Source organism: Aulonocara stuartgranti (genome assembly GCF_965226115.1).
Source record: "Aulonocara stuartgranti genome assembly, chromosome: 19".
Taxonomy (NCBI): domain Eukaryota; kingdom Metazoa; phylum Chordata; class Actinopteri; order Cichliformes; family Cichlidae; genus Aulonocara; species Aulonocara stuartgranti.
The window spans coordinates 16,444,431-16,466,079 of record NC_138955.1 but is presented as its reverse complement, the minus strand read 5'-3'; the positions used below and the strand labels follow the sequence as shown (position 1 = coordinate 16,466,079).

Here is a 21,649-nt window from a genome sequence, read left to right as displayed (position 1 = left end):
TTCACAGCTAAGCTCGGGGTAATAACGAAGCTCTGACCTGTGTGTGTGGACGTTCTGTTCGGGCTGCAGGTAAAACATGTTGGTCTTTTTCTTCACAGACTCCGGGCTGTGGTGCACAAAGAAAGTAATGCGCTCAGTTTTCATTCCTGCAGCAGTGATTGCAAGTTTGTCTGTGTGTGAGTCTCACCATCTGGAGAGGTAGAACTCATAGAGTCGGACAGGACAGTGCAGAGGGTTGGTGACGTTCTCCATCATCTCCAGGTCCCCCTCGTTCTCCGTCTGCCTTTTTCTGAGTCGTTCTGGACATAACGGGACACAAAAACCCAGCTGATCTCTACTTCTGTGCATACTTTAGTTAAAGTCATTCACATGATTTCAGTCAACGACGCCCACCTGTCTCTTCAGAGCTGGGCGCACTGGCACTGCTTCTCTGGAATTGGAGGTAGTAGACTTTGCCGGCTCGGCTGCAGGGTTTAGAGTGGCGGGTGAAGTTGGAAAAAGACAGGCGCTGGTGCTTCTCCACGGTGTTGAAGTGGAAGTATTTGGTGCAGAAGAAGAGCAACGTGTTGAGCAACACTATGGGTGAATAGGCGCCCAGCTGCTTACACTCCCACAGGTAGGACTCCTCGACACGGGAGGAAACAACGCCACCTGGAGGAAGAGACATGTCTGGCTCTTTTTGTTTGCTGGTTGGTGCTTAAAGCAAGATAAACATACTGTAAATATGTATCAAGATAATAACCTAGAGTGAATTAATTCGTAGTTTTGCTACAATGCTATGTCCATTAAAGAAAATAGATGAGGAATAATTGAATAAAATCTATTTTATTCATCGTACCACTAGGTAGTAGTTTTGGTTTCCAGAGTTGAAGCATCCCAGAGATCTCGGAGGCAAACTGATTGTACAGCTGGTCGGTGAAGATGTTCTCTATGCGACCCATCATAAACAGATGCTGTCCAAACAGAGAGGGTGGGGGACGGAGAGGGTTGTTTTAGGAGAAAAATAAAGAAACATGATGGAAACCAGTTGTGCAGTTTTTTGTGGGCACCTGTTGTATCCCCAGACAGAGGTAGAAGATGCTGTCCGGGCTGTAGGGTGCTCCGTTGGGCCGTCGCACTTCTTTGATGAAGCAAGACAGACCGAAGCTCAGCTCAGCGGAGTTGCAGTCAAGGACGTCTTCTTTCACTTGAACTGGATCGGCTGTTACGGGGAGAATGAAGGTAAAGCGCAGGCAGTGCAGATTAAACAGAAAATTAATCAAGAACGAGGAAAAAAACTCACATTTTTGTGGCTGCTTGTTGCGTTGCTGGACCCAGCTTCTCCAGGCTTTAACCCCATACAGGTGGTTCAGTTTGGAGGTAGCAGAAAGTGCCATGGTTGTGCCACGCTCCAGAGAACCAGTCCTCCTCCGACCCTGGATAGTTGATGGGAAAAAAGCTTTTTATGGCCAAATTAGGTGCATTTTAAACATCATAACAACATAACATGGAAGTACAGGGAAGCATTCTTTGTTTTGAGTCCTGGTTTTTGGATCAGTAGGAGTTTTCAGCAACATAATCAGACAGGGTATGGGGAAATAAACCCCGCCCCCATCCTGATGGGTTCTCTGCCCAATGCCTCCACATTTAAAACAATTCCCTAAGCACCCTTGACTGGCAATAGTGGAAATAGAAGCATGGAAGATTTGTTATGCTCTTACAGTATAATTCAAAAGATAAATGATTAAACATAGCTTAGGTGATTTTTTGTTGTCTTTTAAAATATACAAGTAATAAAATAAGCTGGCAAATTCCAAAGTCCATCATAGGGGGAAAAAAGAGACTCGTGATCAATTATGTCGTACCCGTTTCCGGCCAGACGAGCCCTCTCTGGGTCTCTTCACTCCTCGCTGTGGAGCACATGACTTCTGATGCAGCGACTCTGCAAAAACAAACATTTCCAATTATCCTGCTTCTGTTGTTAGTGGATGATTTTCATCTTTCCTCTGTATTAATTCTATTCTTTTATTAATATCTATTAATCATCCACAATATCTAGTGGCTTAATGTTCACCTAACAAGCACAGGATTCCTGGTTTGAGTCTGGAAGGAGAAGCAGCTTAAAAAACATAAGAAAAAACCCTCCAAAATCAAACTTATGGAGCTATCATACTGAGAATTTCTGTTTTTATATTTTATCTTGTCTGTCTGGATTTCTTCTTGAACTTAGCATATACTGCTAAAGCAAATCTGAATCAAGTATATGTTATGCTTTCTTCAGCTGACTATCAGTGATGTCACATCTCACTAGAAGGGAAGTCATTTTCCAAGTCCATCATCGGGGAGGTTGGTGGTTGATCGTCAGCACAGCTGGCAGGAGGGTCGGTTGTCATTTGGCTCGTCTCTGGCTCTGGATCAGCTGCCTCTGGATTCTTCTCTGAAGTCTGAGTAAGTGGTAGGTCAGCTCGGTCTTCTTCTTCCCTCAGAGTTTCCCCGTGATGAGGGATTGTGGGAGCGACCATTTCAGACTTCATGTCTCCACTCTCAGAGGTGTTCTGGTCTAGAGCAGTCACATACAAACCCAGAGGATCATGAAAACACTGCTGGAAGTGTTACATCTATTAAACCCAGGATCAGAACGTTCACCTGCACCGGACTCATCTCTCTGCTTTTCTTCCTCCACCAAAGAAGCCTCTGACTGGACAGCTGCATCTTTCGTGTCCTTGTTCAGTGGTGGAACCATCATGGGTACTGGAACCTTAAAGAAAAAAATGGAAAGAAGTGTTTGATTTACTGAAACGATTATTTAAACCTTATAGATTGTGAATATAAAGTAAGAGGACCTACAGGCATGGGCATAGGCAGTGGAACAGGTGTGTGCTGGGAATACATGTTCATAGGCACTGGAATGAAGACCGGCACTGGGACTGGAACCATTAACACCTTCACGTTCTCCTCTCCTGCTGCCAGAGGAGGATGAAAGGGAGATAAAGAAAGAGTTAATCTTGTTTTTATGTGAAGAAAATGATTTGAAGAAGAGGAAAATTAAAGGTGAGACACAGGGGTGGGTCACTGTGACATCACAGGTCAATTAAACAAACTTTATAAGAGACCAAAAAGCGACAGTTTGGGGTTAGCCAAGAGGAATAAAAGTGGACCCCTTAATACTTCCCAGCTCCACGTTTTTATTCCTGCACTCTACTCGAGTAGTTTTCCCATGATTCAGGGTTTGTAATAATCATTTTTAATCTTAGTCGGGGCCTCATCTTAACCAGCTGTTTGTGCTCCTGTCTGATGAAATTGATAAAAAAAGCTACCATTAATTTTTACTGTTTCCCCATACGATACTCATTGCACAACTAATAAAAATTAATCCTCTGAGATTACTGAGCTTACAGTCACAGTCAGACTCTAAGGAGCAGCTGTTATTAATTCACTCCAGAAAGGGATCAGAAGTAGGTGTATGTGTACAAAAAGGTGGCATTTATTAATAAAAACATGTGAATGAAATAAAAGGAAATCCTGCTGGTGCCAACATTACTAGCTGCTCTGGACCTAACCAAACTGTCTTTGCTACCAGCTGATCATTAGGATTATAGGTGACCCACAGAAACCAACAGCAAAAACCACCCAACTGATGGAGTCGGCTACAAAAATAACAGAGAAAATCTGGGATGTGGACACAGGGAAAAGCGGAAAGAGAGATTCCTTTCACAGTCTTATGGTAAAAGGTAAAATGCTACCAATGTGACACCAAAAGATCTGCTGTTTGCAGAGTCTTCTGATTTATTGGAACAGCAGTTTTTTGATTTTTGAACAAACATGTGGCCAGCAGATGTCGCCACTGAGATGTGACTAACTTTTCTGATGGAGTGTCAGGTCACTCCATCAGGAAAATTTGATTTCTCATCACTGCTCCTGCATTTTTGAACCATCAGGGATGGCAAATAAAGCCAGCTGCCTCATGTCAGGACTCAGCTGACATGCATTTATCATCAGACTGAAAAAAATCCCAGACAGCAATAAACCTTCACATAATCACAATAAATGTAAGACTTTAAAACCTTTCTTAATATCACTTCAATGATTAAATTGATTTGGAAATAAACCTCAAATGTTCAAATGATCGTTCTTTTGGTTTCATTTCAGAAAAATGTCCAAATGTTTATATTTTTATTAAGAAAATAAGACCATCGTGAAGTCCCACCGCTTATTAAAAAAACCTCTGGCGAGCATGGTTTGCTTCACTGACATTTATCATTATTTTGGCATCCTCACATATATGCAGACTGTACTTTTTAGATGTTTAAGATGCATATTTTATCAAGACACTGTTACTGTTGATTGTTTTATACCTGAAAAACAGCCGAGAGGACCCAAATGTGCCGAAAGGACGAAAACAAGAGACCTGTAAGTCACCTGCAGCCACCTCATTAGGTGGAGAGGAGTGTAGGTATTTCACCTGAGTCAAATATCAGATGCTTTGTGGCATTTGGGCCACAAAACACCTCCTGTAACACATGTCGATCCCAGCAGAAGACTTTGGGCTCTTAAAACTATTAACTGCCTTAACTGAGCCACAATGTTAAGAGTCTGAGCTCCATCCTGATCATTTTGTCAGCATTTGTTGGCAAGAGGCCGAGGTGAGGGTCAAATATGTCTGTTATCTTAAATTTGTACATGTCAATAAAAAAAATAATAAAATAAACCATCACAACTGGGCTTTTTTTTTTTTTTCGCAAATATAATTTATTTGCAGTCCTTGCTTTCAACCAAAACTTTCAAAAAACAGAGAAAATGAGGAGGAAATGAAACATGCAGATGCACATACAGCAAAGTGGAATAAATATTAAAAATAAAACAGTGTACAATGGGTCATTAAATAAAGTTCAGTAATGTTACACACAGCTGGAATCAGTTCGACTTCAACTCAAGTCAGAATTGAAACCAAACTTGGTTCGCGAGACTGCATCAGTAGTGAGGTAATTTTCATGAATCACACATTCATATCAAACAAAGTGTAACAGGATATAAAGTTAGACTGACATCAAATAAACGAATGAATGAGGTTTGCCAGACTCGAGACCGGTCAGACATTGAAGTGAGCGCAAGTTTTACCCTCAAAGATGAACGCCTACCTGAGGTTTCAGTTGGGGATTTACTAACCTTCAACTGCTCACATACTCCAGCTGGATTTTAATAGATTTCCTCACCTGTAAAAGGGGGATCTGTTGTTTTTATAATTCAAGTATTTAATGCCAATGCTTTAAAGCAGATGGTTGTAGATTTTTACTCCGGGACTCTACCAAAGTAGCTTTGCATGATTCACAGTTGAAAATAATCCCCATTTATCTTTTACTTGGCCTGGCTGCAGCCCCTCGCTCTAGCATCCCTCAGAATGTAGCCGCTTTAGCCCCTCCCCCTCCCCTGTGATCTTAACAACAGGTGGGTGGGGTCTGTACAGAGCTGAGAGTTACAAAAAAAACAAAAAAAAACAAAAAACAAAAACTCTCACATCATAGGAAATGGAGGAATAGTAGTATGGATGAGGGGCCATCATGAATAATAATTAAAAAAATGAAATAAAATTTAATAACAGGTTTTAATCATTTGACACAATTCTTCTTCTTTCTTTTTCTTTTTTTTTTAAACAAGTAAGGTCAGTGACTTGTCTTTTGTGGATCTCTTGCAAATACCCACCATACAAACTAAATACTCATAGCGGAAAGAAAATACTCAGCCATATGATTAGGTCATAAATATTGCTGTCTTTACTTCATATAAAAATACACAGAAAGCCCCTTTAAGTGCATCGTTTCTTTGTAGTGCCAGATTACAAGTATGAATTCACAAAAGTACTGAAATGAGGTTTTTTTGCCTTTGTTCTTAAGGCTCTGGAGGTAATCATAAACAACAAAACAATATATATATGAAGTAGTGTGGAAACATCAGTTAAACCCTGTAGTTTTCAATCTGTGTCCGAGCTCGGGGGGGAAAGGGGAGGAGGCGGAGGAAGAGGAGGAGAGCGTCTCACGTTGGCAGATCAGGAGGCTGTGGAGAGAGTAGATCACTCGGGTGACACACTCGACCCTCTCAAGAAGTCAGCTAGAAAATGCAAATTCATTTCAACAAATCACGCAAGCACAACATTAACAGGTTTAAAAAAAACAAACAAACAAACAAAAAGGGCTGTAAGTTGTTGTAAGACTCACAAACATTCACACATGCTGAATGCACAAGCTTTATTCTTTACATGTTATAAAGCAGAAGGGAATTTGTGTATGCTCGGAAAACTCACCTTCAGTTTCCAGTTCGGGAATCACTTTGTAGATCAGTCGGGTGTGATAGAGCTCGAAACAGGGCACGGGGCAGAGGCTGGGCTCTCCTGAACACGTCTTACAGTAATACGACGTCTGCCTGCCCGACAGCTCGCTCCTGCTCTCACAATCTGTCTTTTCAAGCTGCTCCTCCTCCTCTTCTTCTTCTTCTTTTTTCTCCATCTCCTCATCCTCTGCCCTCTTCTGCTTCTTCTCCGCTCCCTCTTCTTCCTCCACCCTCTTCCTCTTGTGCTGTCTGCAAACCTTGCAGTCTGAGTAAGTCTCTCTCTTGCCCAGGAAATGGCGCCCGGTTAGACGCGCTGGCAAGCCATCACACAGTTGCGTTTCTTCCTGACATTTTGGGCATGGTTGCGGTGGCGTGGAAGCTTGAGCTGACGGTTGGTCAGACTGCGAGGAGCTATCTAGCAGAACTGGTGCAATTGTTAAAAACAGCTAATTGTGAGCAAAGATTGAAGAACAAAAAAATATCAAAAAAGAAACACCAGCTGTGGACTGCGGGAACGCTGCTGCTGAGCATAGGATTCATTTTTATTTTAGGTGCATGGTGTTTAGATGGAGCAGTGACTGATACACATAAAATGTCAACTCTTAGTGAATGATGGCACAAATGGTAGCAAGTCTATCAGAATATTAGCCCACTGAGCTAAACTTTATATAAATCTAAATAAATTAAAAACAAAGAGGAAACTATAATAGTTTTAGTCTGTCTGATGATGCTTCAGGGAAAGTGTTTGTTGAGACTTGTCTCAACGTCTACAACACTTTGAGTTTAGTGTTTTTATTATAATGTCCGTGCCGCCTCTCATACACTGAAGGACTGAAACTGAAACAATAAAAACTAAACCCAAACTAAATATTTACAACAATAAAATCTATAAGAAAATCAGCCAACCTACAGTGGCCCTGAGAGGTCGAACAGGAACTTAAGAAAACACCAGCAAACAAAAATGTTGCAAAACAACACAATACACAGAAAAAAATAGAAAAAAAATTCACATTGGGTTTTTCTATTTCCATTGTGTTTTATGTGATTTTGTGCCATTTGCTGGTGTTTTCTTAACTTGCAGTGTATTTGACGCCTCAAAGCCACTGTACGGATCCACTATCGAAAACTTGCAGAAATGAAATAAAACTGAAAGCACAAAGTCAAAAACATAAGAGTAAAAACTAATTAGAAAAAACCTTGGTGCACTCACAGTAACAGCATTAAAAGAACATGATTATTTTTAATATTGTGAATAACTTTTATATTATTTATCTTGATTCCCTTTTTTAAGTTTCACTAGGGAAAACAATTTTATTGAGTCATACTGGTTTCTCTTTTTTGTTAACATTTCCATCTTACAAAGTTGAGAAAATTAAGCCGAGACCCTGATGTTGACTTATATAAAATATTCGTTTTATGTGAGGCAGACGTTTAATACATAAAATATTGATTCTCTGTCTGTTGTTGGCTGACAGGAGGAATAATGCTGATAAATTTAACACTGGTAATGCTAATGGAACAGTTTTCCAGTAAGAAGTAAGGACACTGGGATTCATAAATATTTAAATATATGGAAAAACATCTTTTAAATTATCTAATCATTGCTGTTGATACAAACATGCAAAGCTGTGACTTGTAAAACACCCAAAATAAACACAGACAATGTAGTAGGTTTGTGTAAAAATCAACATATGTCCATTTAAAAACTTCCAGAAATTATAATTTTTTTTAAAGGTGCATTACCGGTACATGTTTGTTAGTGCACTATGTATTCAGCAGGTGTTTGTAGCTGTGCTGTACTGAGTTTTACTGTCAGGAAGTTACTGAAAGTGGTGCAGCTCAGCTCCCAAATCTCACTAATCAACAGGCAAAACATGTTGAGGTGATTCCTGCAATTACCTCCTGATTCAGTGGAAGGCAGCTGGCACATGCTCTCTTGGTCCATGGTGAAGGGCCTGCAGAGAACGGACTTGTTCTTCATCTGACGCCGACGGGATGAAGGCACACGCATGGCATCGGTCTGGGTACTGGCCTGCATATTAAGTATCAAACAGTAACAATAAACGAGGCGGATCTGACTCATAATCATAAATTTGTTACAGTGGACAGTTTCTCCAACAGGAATCATTTGAATGTCAAAAAGGGTGCCATTTTTTTAGCAGTCTGTGCTGTTTGACATCAGAGATGTAAATCTTGAGGCCACCTTAATGTGAAACTGCTCTCTGCAAGTCCAAAGATCAGGTTTCAGCCTTTCTGAACTACAGCTCTATTAAGAATAACAATGGATACTGGGGCACCAGTTTAGCTCACAGGTTGAGCAGATGACCCTCTGCGTGTCTTCCCCACTCTCTCCCCCCTCTTCACTCACTGCATCATTAAGAATAGGAATGGATACTGGAGTCACTCGGACTGCATACTGACACTTAGTTGTACAGTGTGAATACATATTGTTTGATCTGTGGACTCTCTTTACACAGCATGCTTGGGTGAAGTATCTAAGATGCACCATTTGGAGAAAATCTTCAGGTAGTTTCAACAAAGCAGTTTTTATTTATTCTCTTTTAGATCTTTGAGGTCAATGAAAAATGCAAGTGACAGGTGATGTCGCCGTGGCTACGGCCATTTTTCATACAGAGTCTGCTGAGGTTAATTGCGATCTTTGCAACGTGCTCGTGAAGTTGACACTTGAGTACAGAATGCCACAGAGTAAAGAAAATAAATTAAAATGGACCCAGTAATATACACAATTGACCCTCTATAGTAATGTCAGGCAAAATCATCCAACCCTTTGAGAACAAATACACACAGAAACAGTACATACGTGGTCGAGATTCTTGCCGTCTACATTGGAGGTCGGTAGAGCTCCTAAAACAAACAAACAGACAAACAACAAAACCCCAATAATATGGTTATAATTAATAATATGATAATATGAGATCTGACATCACAAACACAAACCTAAATGACTAAATATTATCAGTTGCTTTAGCGGTAGCTATCTTTATTAAATATCTGTACTGTGTTTATTACAGAGAAAACATTTACATAAGAGAGCTTCTCACTTATTGCAAATACTCACTCTAGAAAGGATCAAATGTTTAAACACCAAATCTAAAGACACTAAATACACAAAAAATATTAGAATATTAGGACACTGGTTTTATGGATGTGTGCATGTACTAACCAGTCAGAGTGGTATCTGCTGACACGCTGGGCTGTGTGGCGGAGCCGTTGGCCAATGAAACGACGTCAGCTATGACTGGATTCATCTTTGAGGAGTGGTGGGGTTGGGTTGGAGCTGGAGCTGGAAGTAGAGAGTGAATGCAATCCCTTCACCCAGATGCTTCAGTGTTTACCACGCAGCCCTTACTTGGTTTGTTTTGATTTAAACACCATTTGAGAATCAGCTCTTTCTAAATTTTTGCAGATTTGAAATAATTACTGCGCGTGTTCATGTGCAGCTTTACAGTTTTGAACACCGTTTACCATATGGTGTCTGTGGCGCCGTCCCATTACTGCTGCTGTGTTGGCTCGTCTCAAAGTGAAGGTGGCAGTACTGCTGTAGGCAGGGCAGGTTGCAGAAGTTACGCACCGAACCCAAACACTGCAGCTTCTCCGTCATGTAGCCCTGCTTCCTGCAACTGTCACACCGACCCATCTGCACCAAGACATAGGAAGACACGACCACATTCAACACGCTGCAAGAGGCATCGTGTGGTTCGGTGTATAGTGCAGTGGGGCAGCCGTATTCTCACCCCGTAGTAGAGTACAGTGTACTGGGACATGCAGTGGGGTCTGCAGAACTCCTCCAGCTTGCCTCCGTAGTGACTGTGCAGCATCTTCTGTGCAATGCCAGAGCAGTAGGTGCAGGGACGCCAGACATGCTCCTTGCTACGAGAAGTCAGGTCATGCTTGAAGAGCAGCTTACAGTCTGGAAAACACAGCAGGAGGGGTATTACCTCAGCACTACTGCAAACACAATTAAGCAATCAAATCTGGAAATTAAAACAGAGAGAAAAGCTAGAGAGAAAATTCAGATAGTTCCTAAGAGATAAGAATTATCTTGTACTTTCAAAATTACAAAAAAAATCCAAGTAGATTGTGAGTTAGAGTTTGAGGGTCAAAAATAATAACCGAGATGACCTCTGATGAGAAGGATTTGCAAAGGATCACAGCAATAGAGCGGCACATGGCTGAATTATGTTTAGTAACCAACACGACGAAACTTGACTAGCATCAACAGTGTAGAAGAGGATGAAGGCCATCTTTGAGCATTACTCACTTTCACTGCAGAAGACCAGGTCCTGCTGGTTGTAGACGATGGTGTCAAAGATCACCTTATCCTGCTTACACCACTCGCACACAGCAAGGATATTTTTCTGGGTTTTATACTGCTCACAGCACATCTTACTGCAGAACACAGAAATTCGACCCTGCAGGCAAAAACAACAACTAGTATATTCCTTTTTTATGGTGCGGCACTGGTCATGCAGAAGGATATGAGTGAGTTTACTTACCTGGTGGCTGAATAATAGCGGCTTGGTGTTGAACTGTTTGCTGCACTGGTGACAGGTCAGTTTGGAGGTGTCACCTAGCCGGCCCTCTGCCAGTTTCATTGGCTGACCGGCCTGCGTTTGTCCTGGCACAGAAGGGGAGGAGGAGATGGCCGGATGGGGAGGCACTAGTGGGGGCACTGAGGTATGACTGGGATGATTGCCTGGATAGGGAACTGAGGATGGGTAATCCTGAGGGACGGGAGGGACTGAGCTGGCTCCGGCAGAAGGCCCCGGTTTGGGGGCATCTCTGACAGAGGGGTCCCTGAGAGAAGAGGCTCCATTGGTCAGGTCTGGCTGGGATATGTGGCCAGATTTCTATGAGACATTAAGGGAAAAGAAAAAAAAATTACAAGACGGCTTAGACCATCATGTGTGCCATCTTTAAATTTATTAATGCCACTGTTACTTTACCCTAAAGATAGTCACACAGGTGTAGGAGCAGAAGTTACGTATAGTGCCATCCACCATGGCAAGGTGATACTGAGGAACGGCGGTCACTTTACACAGGGAACATGGGAATGGAGTACCTGCAAAAAAATAAAACAGTCATTAAAAACAAAAACTTGAGATTCTTCCTCCAATGGAGCCAGGAGGCTAACTAATAATTTTCTATTCTGCATGGTATCTTAATTTGTAATAAATATACTGCTGTAAACCCTGTGCTTGTGACATGACCCTGACACATGTGGACGCATGTGTCATACCAGTGAGATTATGCTGAGGTGGTCGACTCTGTTCCACGCAGACCACAGAACAGTAAAGCTGAACTTTTCCCTTCTGGTCTCGTTCCATGATGGTTGTGGACACGACCACTGTCTTGTGACAGTACGCGCACTCTGTTGTCTTTCTACAGGTCTGTGGAGGAAACGATACGAGGGTGCCGAGCATGATTTTTCTGACATAATGAATAATGAGAACAGATGCATGCATATATGCACACAGAAGCAGCTGTGCTTGCGAGGAGAGTCTGTGCTGCTCCCATTTTGCTCAAAGAGACTGACTATAAAACATTTTGTTATGAAAAACACTTTTTTAAAACTAAGAAGTTGGATCGATTATTGTAACTCCTGTAGAAAAAACTTCACACTGCCCAGGATAGATCCCCCTTTATATGATATGACAGGGCAAACCACTGAACCACCCAAGTACGCCAAAACATCAATTCAAGTCTAGCATTCGTAAAGCATACATCTTCAAAATTCAGCAGGTTCTGATAATTTGGACACATATGAGGGGGCACAGCTGCCCCTGAGCAATAAGGTGGCAAAAAAACAAAAACAGGTTTTGTTATAAATAAACAACATGTTTCTAAAAAGTAAAATGTATAGAATTGTATCTTATTCTTATCTTATTCCAGTGTTTTTTTTCTAATTTTTCTATTTGACATTGCACTGTCCACTTTCTGCTGTAACAAAAACAAATTTCCCACATGTGGGACTAATAAAGGTTATCTTATTTTATCTCATCTCAACTGATACAAGGATATTTATACCTGTTTGTAGGTGCTAATGCAGGTGGGACCACAGAAGTTGAGCTGAGACTTCTCGATCGTGAGCGTCTGACAGGAACCTGATTTGGTGTTACAGTAAAGACCGCAGCCTTCGCAGCAGTTCATAGCTAACTGACGTATCTTGCGCCAGGTTACAAAGCAAGCGTCGCTGCAGAGTCTGTGTAGGCGGCCTTGATGGGTGACCTCGTGCTCAATTGGCTGTAGAGATGATCACAATCAAAACGTGGAGAAGCAATAAATACAACCAAAATGAAGAGACGCTGACCTAAAATTGGATCTTTATGTTACACACGTGAAGTCTTTTACCTTGTTGGAGACTTTACAGACACTACAGAAGGGTCTGTCAGTCTGGAGCTCTGCCGGTTTCTCTGGCGGCTTCTCTGGCTTTCTCTCCACTTGTTTATCAGCCCATTTGTCAGGAACCTTGTCAGTCTGTTTCTTCTTGTGTCTAAAGACGGACAAACAGAACTGGCCGCAAAAGTGCATGAAGGTGCGGTCGTCTGCTGGGATTGTGATCATGTCCCTGGGCTGAACAATCTCCCTGCAAAGAGTAAAACAAGAACTAAAAACAACACAGACTCAAAATATCACCCATGCATGTACACTGTCATAGGGCCTGAGTAGTCCTGCCATTGTGGATTGCTAACAGAAAGTTTAAGCTGTTTTGAAGGTCAGTGCATGAGCTGGACAAAGCATACAAAATATACAAACAAATTGCATAAAATATAACAGCATTCATATGTAACCCTCAAAAACTACTGCTTATAATGCTGCAGAAAAATGAGGATTCAAAATTCTGACATGTGGATCCCTGTGCTGGTTTAAATGGAATAAATCAAATCTTTTGATTCACAGGTAGCACGGGAAGCCCTTTTTTTGCCGGCTTGCTGTCCAAATCAGAACAAGGACTATCACTGCCACCTAAAATCATAGATTGAGTTTTAAGTTTATCCGATAGCTGAATGACATCAAATGAAACTGGAGTAGCAGACCCACAATGACCAATGAGACTGGACGGCGCAACAACTGAAATTTTAAAATAAAAGTGAGGGGAAAACCAGCTGCTCCAAAGCAATGTGAAAATAGAGGCAAAGGGAGAAAGTTATGCTATGCACTAAAGGGTCTCACATTTCAGCGATATTTAAAAAATTTAAAAGTAGATCATGTAAAATAAAGTAGCATTTCGTTAAGACTCTCAGGTGACCATCCGTATACAGTTTTCATAGCACCACAAGGCAGCGAGTTCATATCGATGCCCAGTGGAAACAAGTGTGTACCTGTTGCACTGGAAACAGCATCGGTTTTTAGTGGGCAGAGGAAGATGGCCCGTCAGACATACAGTGGAGCAGAAGAGCTGCGTCGATCCTTTTCTCTGGAAAGCCGTTTGACCTTTCAGCAGAACCTGAAAATGTAAAGTCACATCATTGTACATATTCTCAGCAAATAACAGCATTAATAAGTTAAATACACAGTTACGTGAAGCTTTTCAAATTGTAGTTTTCCTTTAACAATGTGCATTTTTGCATTAATACCTTAGAGCAACCGCTGCAGCGAACGCTACCAGGAACTGGGGGTTGTGGTGGGCGCGGCGGTATTGGTGTCAGAGCTGGTATTGAAGTTGGGACTGGAATTGGAGGTCTGACGGGGAGGGAAGCCATGGCTTGTATGACAGCTCCTCTACCAGGGATAAAAATGGCAGTCGGAGTCGGGGCTGGAACCGCTGCTGGCACTGAGGTGGACAAGAGGTTAACAAAGCTATCAGGCAGATTTATTAACCCTTAGATAATTCGCAGATTTTTCCTTTCTGCCACTAATCCGTGGTTTATCATTAGGTCCAATTTCAGGCCAATTTTCACACCAAGATCTTCTTTGGTTCACTGAAACTCTATGGTGCATTATTACCAGGACTAATAATAATAATAATAATAACAATTTGAATTCTTGTTATTACAGTTAAAATCAAATAAACTACAACATAGTGTATAAGACATCACCACTAATGTTAAAACAAATGCACTCACTGGTAGGAGAGGTGAAGGTGTTGCCTCCACCTACGGAGAAGACGGAGCTGATCCTCAGCTCCTCCTGCAACAATAAAACAATAAGAAATCAGACTGCACATTTCTGTCTGTCTTTCACACTGCTATAAATCACATCAAAAAGGTCAAAAGATCATTTATTTAAAAAGACCCTCAGAATCAGCCATTTTTGGTACAATAACTTCAGTATATTTAATGAAGGCAGGTAAAATTTGATCTTCGTGCTGTGACTATATAAGAGGATGGCATATTGCTCCTATGCTCCAAAATGCTGAAAAACATGACTTAAATTTAAAAGCACACAAATTTTGAACCCACATCACTGCACTTCAAAGGCCTGCAACTGTGAAAATATTAACATGGTGTGAAAATAAAATTTGACATGTTATTGTGCAAAAGCAATCGGCTGATTCTGAGGGGACTGGGTGGGATATTTTTAAACTTGATGACCGAAATAATGAGTCTAAATTGTTTCATAACAATGCATAGTCTGTTAGCAGCTTCAATCCAAATACAGTGAGGTAATCTTTAACTTCTCTCTATACCAACCTCCTGGTGTTCGAGCTCCTCTTTGATCTGTCTGATGGAGCTCTGAGGCAATAACGCAGCATCGTAGCCTTCATCAATAGGCTCCTCTTTTATATTCACACTCGGAGAAATCGGGGGATTGCTGTCCTCCACCGGAGCTGCCTCTGACGTCTGAAATAATAGAAAGCGTCCATAACTACCCAAGCTGAAAAGGCAGTTAACTGACAGTGTTTTCCAACCCTCACCTCTCCCTGCTGACTGTCTTCTGTCTCCTCTGTTTGGTTCAGGACGCCTGCATCTGAACATGGATAGGGGAAAAAAGCAAAACAAAAAACGACATGTATTATTGTTTTCGTTATTTTTTTAGTAAACACTTTAAATAAGTTGGAACAAATATGATCTGCAGAGGAAACAGATGACAATCAAGATCCTTTCCAGATGGTATTACATCCCTTTCTGCTTTTGTAATCAGTCCCAACACCACTGTCTGACAAGCAGCCTGACGGAGCCTCCACTGTGTTTCACAGATGGCTGTAGACACTCTGCTGTACCTGTCTGATGATTTGAGCTAAAAACTTCAAATCTGGATTCATGACAGGTTCTTGTTTAACTTCTCTTCTTTCAGAATGGCTTGTTGACCGGCAGTACTTCCACTGAGAGCTTCTGTCAGTGCATTACCCGATACCAACAGATCCTAAATTCTAAGATTTTCTGAGGAAAAAAAACAAACAAAAAAACAAACAAAAACAAAAAGGGAAAAAAACAAAAACAAATTGAACAATAAAATGCATGCTAAGATTTTCATTAAACCCCTGGAACTTCACAAAAATAACAAATTCTGATTCATGTGGTATTAATATTGATATTACATTAAATCGATATGTTGTTGGTCACACACAGGAACTGACTGCCACTTATTCTAATTGTAGCATGGACATGCACTTGTTAAATTAATGTTTTAGCACTTTTTTACTCTGTATAAGGTTACATTTAATTCAACTGAATTATGGCACCAAATCACAACGAGTCAGCTCCCCGGGCGCTTTATATTGTAAGGTAAAGACACAATAACACAAAGAAACAAACTCTTTTTAACAGGAAGAAAAGTCTGGCAGAACCAGGCTCAGGGAGGGGCAGCCATCTGTTGCAACGGAGTGGGTTTGATTGGAAGAAGGAATTCAGTATTCATATTTTTCATATGTACGTATTTGCACTGTGTGTACTTCACAGGGTTTTTGTTTTTAAATCTGTGACACCTTTTGAAACCATTTTCACTTTTCTTTCAGGACATGTGGAGGTTACAACTTCTAATGGCTCAGTGGATCTTAAATGATGATCCAAGCAGATGGTAAACATATTTATTTTAGTCCTTTACCTCACTGCACAGATATTTCCCAAATTCTAAATCATTTAGTAGAATTAGAAAATAAAGTGAGTCTGAGCTAACCTCATTCATGTCTTCACATTTCTGAGGTACATCTGCAGAGCAGCTCGCCGGGATTCAAATCATTTGTCTCTTGGACTAAAAGAAGTAGGCTTCAAGGAGAACATCCTGCACTTATAAGGCTTCTCTTCATTCTGTCCTCTTTAAAGAAATAGCTGGTGTTTCACTCCTGTTAGCTGCAGACCTGCAGGCTTAACAGACTTTTCTGTGCTGGTAACAGGTAACCTCTGTTGCTTTCACCACTTTTCGGCCTCAAAAGTCCCCAAATCACTCGAAGTTAGTGAAGGTTATGAAAGTTGGCTGCTTCTACACTTGAGAAGCCCCATCCATGTGCTGTTAAAACAGTCAGTCTGCAAGTAAAATGTTTTGATTTCAAATAGTCAATCTATTAAATTTCAAATGCTGCCATTCATTCTTGTTTAATTGTCAAGTTTTGTGACGTAATCAGACAGTGCTGCCAGATTGTGAGCTTTTCCCTCCCCTTGTTATTAGAAATGTGTGTGACATGACATGAGCCTACAAATCACTGTATTTTTATTTATGTCCTTTGCTTCGACTAATATTTATATTCTTCTAAAAAGTATTTATTTAGGACTACCTTTTTAAATTTGTAATGCAAATACTACAGCCTCACTTTAATGTTACTATTTTGCTTGTTTTTTTTTTTAGGTTTCTCGTTTTTACTAAGCATACTATTTATATGGTATTTTAAATTACTGAATATTTGTTTGCTTTTCTTACTTTTTCTTCTAATCATCTGCTTATAATTGCTTCACAGATGAAAGACATCTAAACTGACCTGCATATGCAGTAATAACATATTGTTATTGTACCTTACACTATAAAGTGCCTTGAGGCGACGATTGTTGTTATCTGGCGTTCCACAGATAAAGCGGAATTAAATTGACACCATTGTGACTTCATGAGGGTTGTTTTTACTTTTATTAAGCTCCACCCTCGACTCAAAGACTGTTTTATGAGCTGAATGGTACGCTCTGTGACTAACTGTATAAAAACAGTGGAGTAGAAATTAAAAAAAAAAAAAAAAAAGCAAACAGATGAGTCACTAACTATCGTGTCCTTCAAAAATAAGCAGCGTTACCTCTGCTGTTGTCTTGTGACGAGTGGAAGGTGTTGGCAGAACCGGTGCTCCCTGCCCTCTCTTCTTGCTCCTCCTCCTCTTCCTCCTCCTCAGCCTCCCCTACTTTTGGCTCAGAACCAAAGGTATTGCTCGGAGCTTCGCTGTTCTCCTGCTGCCTACCTTTCCTGCCGGCCTTATCCACGTCTACATCCTCCAGGGTGCCCATGGGCAGGGCAAAGTGCCAGTCTTCATCATCTTCCTCCTGCCCAAATGAAGGAAGGCCATCCAGCGCATCATCAAAAGCCGCTGCCCCGCTTCCTCCTCGTCCACCTCCCCCTTCGCTGGTCCCCATTTTAAAAGAATCCTGTGGGTCAGAGGTGGGCGAGGCAATGCGAGGAGGTGATGACTCGCCCGCCCCTTTGTCTATCTTTTCTTCTTTCCTGCTGCTGTTGCTATCCTCCTCCTCTTCCTCCTCCTCCTCCTCCTCCTCCTCCATTGGTTGTTGTTCCTCTTGTCCTGAGGTTTGGTCCACTCCCTTCGTCTCATCCTGTCCACCACTCTTGGAAGATGCATTGGAGTCCCTGGAGGAGTCGGCGAAGTCTCCCAACCCCATCACCTCGTCAAACATCCTGGACATGTGCTCCTCATGCTGCAGAGGAGAGAGATCATTATTATTTCTCATTTCACATCCATATACAACACAACTTTTGACAGATAAGGGCCAAATATGTTCAGTGGAAACATAAAATACATCCTGGATACAACCCCAAATTGGATAATTAGTTAAGAAACTTGATACACACAATCAAAGATATAATTAAGGCATCAAGTGCCATTTTAGTTTAACATACACCAGTTTTCTGACTAAAAACACATATTCTAGAGATAACCAAACACGTAGCATGACTGGCTGCTGGTGTCTTAGTCGAGTTAATGCATTTTTCTGTTATTGCTGCCAATCTTGAATAAAGCACAAAGATGTTTTTATAATTCATTAATCTAAAAACATCTAGCAGGGAGTCAGTCCCCAGAGACTCCCATGGTAAGAAAATAAACTCTTGATTATGACTTTAAAAAAGTATGAATTTCTGTACAATAGACAATAAAACATCCAAGCAAATAACAATCATTTTAAAGAAAAATACAAAAAAATCAACGAAAACCTGCCTAAGATGATAACACAGACACATAGGTCAAAATTAAGACCCAAAAAGCATATGGGCACCCAGTGGGACCCTCAGAAAACCTGGCCATGAAATCAAAAGTTATCAGACCCGTGGAGCTGTAGCCCAAATCTGATAATTTTACCTTGTAACTGGGACGAAATGTAAAGCTTGATTTTCAGACTTCGCTGGTTTTGTTGGTAAAGACCATAAGACACTTTACAGCACCCACTGAGCCAGCAACTTCTTGACAGCAGTATCTTACATTCACCACAACCAGTGGCCTTTGTGCGCACACACAGGAGCTTCTGTTGTAGTTTGACTATGCCTCAAAGAGCTACCTATTGTATGGAAACACACATCGTCAAGGCAGCATGTCCCATTTTTAACCGAGTGTTATGGGTTTGTGGGGGAAAAAACAAAACAGCCTTCCCTGCAAGACGAGCTTAAGGACACGTGCCGTTTTATTTCAATTACATATTATCAAAACTATTTTTCGTAAAAATTTACATTTCAACTTTTTAACTAGAATCAAGAGTAAATCATTATATTCTGGAATGAGGATTATGTTGAGCACACCCTCTGCTGGGCTCCAGGCTGAATTGTGGCACATTTCTGTAAATAAAATAACAGGAACTGAAATGGCTCCCCTACACTGGCAGAGACGTTTTATCTAATCACTCTTAAAAATGCAACCTTCTCATCACTCTTTCTCTCTGAGCAGAGATTTGACTCTCTGAGGGTTTTCTTGATGTTACTCACAGTTATGGACCTTGTCCTGGTCTTTCTGGGTCTGCCCGAGCGTCTTCTGTTCTCAATAATGAGGCCATCATTTTTGAACTTTCTGATAATATATTGAATTGTGGAGGACGGGACATTGATTTGTTTGCTAATCTGACAAACAGAGTTTCCCAGTGTGTGCAAATAAACAATGCTTATTCGTTTCTCTGCGCACACCTCACTCATTTTTACCATAATTTTCTTTTTGTTAAATGGGAGTTGCTGACCAGTTTCATGGTAGTTTATAATGGATGAACAAGGCCAATTAGCACAGGGTATAAACACCTGGCTCTTGCAGAACAACCACGGGTGAAGATGATCACACTGATGATGGACCACACAAACAAAACTTGTTCAAATACTTTTTCCAAACTGAGGTCATGTTTCTTTTGTTCCTAAAAGAGGAGGAAATGTCTTAACCTTACTTTAAAAGGTATTATTTAAAAGCAGTCTTAAATATTCTAAAAAATAAGCCTTAACAGCAGCTTTTTGAAAAAACATTTAACTACAGTAGGGGAGTTTACATCCACTCATCATGGGTGTGACTATCATGGTAATTTGGGGGATATTAATGATTTCTTATTTTTGACAGGGTTGAATAATTGTACAGCATACATCTTTAATGACTTGAATGAACAAGAACACAGAGTGCACAGTTTTGAATGAATTTTTGATTTTTTTCTTAGATACACATCCACTGGAATGTGTTTAAACGTCTCTTGGCAAGCTACAGTTCTAGTAGATGCTTTAGGTAGTCATCCACAAGCTTTTTTATCTGACCTCTCTTCTTAGCAGAATTGGTAGAGTTAATTTAAATGTGCTGATTTGCTGGCACAAAACCTGCTTTTTAAGTGTAGTCCACAAATTTCCAATAGGATTGAGCTCAGGGCTTTGGGAAGGCCATTCCAAAGTTTAATATTAGCCAGTTTTATCAATTCTAAAACCAGTTTTGATATGTTTAGGATTGTTGTCCTGTTGGAGTTTGAGCTGTCTAGCGGTTGAGTTGAGGTGAAGTTGAAGACTTTGGAGATAGTTCTCCTCCTTCATCCACTGTTTATGTAATGTAGAAGTAACTATATAATTAATTGCCCAACAATGGTCATTATATACTGTATTTTGCAGACAGAGTTACAGGACTCTCTCCCAGACCACAGACTCATACTACAAGTCTAAGCTTTATAAAAAAAAAACAAAAAAAACAACAACAACAAAGTGGTGTTTTCAAAATTGGAGTTAAAGTTATTTTTACTTACTTTTTACTTCCAATAGTGTTAACATACTACACAGGTCATGAACAAGATCTTTTTAAATTTTCATTGTAAGTGGGTTAAAGCACTTAAAAGTAGTCTAACATAAATGTAAATGCTGTAATTTGATTATTTTAATAAACCATGTAACTTGGTTAGATTAGATGCTGGCGTGACCACAGTGCACACGTCTACTGTTGCTCACAGTGGTCCAAGGGACCGCTCAGGGAGTTTGTGTGTTCGCTCAGACACGTGAAAAATTAGAGGGAACATCGCACCGGAGTATATTCTCGAGCATCTCACACTTCTGATAATCAGTTGTCTGCTTAATGTTTATTCAGCTGTGTAAAAACTATAACTTTAATCTGAGCCAATTTACCGATTTACTCAGGAGCAAATAAAATACTGAGAAAGCCAAACAATAACATTTTTAAGTTATCTAAGTGACTTATATATCATGTTTAACCTGAGTAGCAAAAGACAGCGGTTGGTTTGAAAACGATTTGCCGGGAGTCCGGTGTTCTCACGGCTCTAGTGAGCCTTGAACCCCGGCTAGCCATCAAGCTGGTGGGTAACAGATGTCTCCGAAAATGTCGGGGGGGCTTTTGAAAATATGTGGTGTCTTGATAAACTGAGCAGATATTTCAGGTTTACACAGCTACATTCTCGCCTGAAAATATGTTAAAAGTTTATTTTGTGACCCAGAAAGTATAATAAGAGTAATATTAAAACTAACCAGCTGCCGCTATTGTTGGAAACTGAGCAGGGCTGCGCTATGAATTCTGGGACACTGCTTCTTCTTCTTCGGGGTTTAATGGCAGCTGGCATCCTTGTGCTTTTTATTTGTTTTTGTTTCTAATGTCTCTGTAAAGCACTTTGAATCACCTTGTTGTTGAATTGTACTATACAAATAAACTTGCCTTGCCTTGTACATGCAGTGCTGCCATCTTCTGTTTTAGTCCGTTATTACACTCTTAAATCCTACTACTTATTCCTGC

The 21,649-nt window shown here is 40.7% G+C and overlaps 1 protein-coding gene across 2 annotated transcripts in view; it reads right to left on the bottom strand.

Moving 5' to 3' along the window:
- Positions 1-21,649, bottom strand: part of LOC309696049 (zinc finger MYM-type protein 4-like) — a 30,573-nt gene that overhangs the window by 3,865 nt on the left and 5,059 nt on the right. For both annotated transcript variants that reach the window (XM_082517116.1, XM_082517117.1), the window contains exons 2-28: positions 17,483-18,110; positions 15,182-15,234; positions 14,958-15,107; positions 14,391-14,454; positions 13,902-14,098; positions 13,647-13,771; positions 12,676-12,910; positions 12,352-12,567; positions 11,564-11,714; positions 11,271-11,386; positions 10,821-11,174; positions 10,586-10,736; positions 10,059-10,234; positions 9,790-9,961; positions 9,488-9,607; positions 9,125-9,168; positions 8,203-8,335; positions 2,827-2,942; positions 2,626-2,737; positions 2,288-2,539; positions 1,845-1,921; positions 1,283-1,415; positions 1,050-1,201; positions 839-953; positions 394-651; positions 188-299; positions 38-106 (exon numbers count right to left, since the gene is read on the bottom strand). In XM_082517116.1, the coding sequence (XP_082373242.1) occupies positions 38-106; positions 188-299; positions 394-651; positions 839-953; positions 1,050-1,201; positions 1,283-1,415; positions 1,845-1,921; positions 2,288-2,539; positions 2,626-2,737; positions 2,827-2,942; positions 8,203-8,335; positions 9,125-9,168; positions 9,488-9,607; positions 9,790-9,961; positions 10,059-10,234; positions 10,586-10,736; positions 10,821-11,174; positions 11,271-11,386; positions 11,564-11,714; positions 12,352-12,567; positions 12,676-12,910; positions 13,647-13,771; positions 13,902-14,098; positions 14,391-14,454; positions 14,958-15,107; positions 15,182-15,234; positions 17,483-18,110 (4,481 nt within the window). The remainder of the gene's footprint in view (positions 1-37; positions 107-187; positions 300-393; positions 652-838; positions 954-1,049; positions 1,202-1,282; positions 1,416-1,844; positions 1,922-2,287; positions 2,540-2,625; positions 2,738-2,826; positions 2,943-8,202; positions 8,336-9,124; positions 9,169-9,487; positions 9,608-9,789; positions 9,962-10,058; positions 10,235-10,585; positions 10,737-10,820; positions 11,175-11,270; positions 11,387-11,563; positions 11,715-12,351; positions 12,568-12,675; positions 12,911-13,646; positions 13,772-13,901; positions 14,099-14,390; positions 14,455-14,957; positions 15,108-15,181; positions 15,235-17,482; positions 18,111-21,649) is intronic.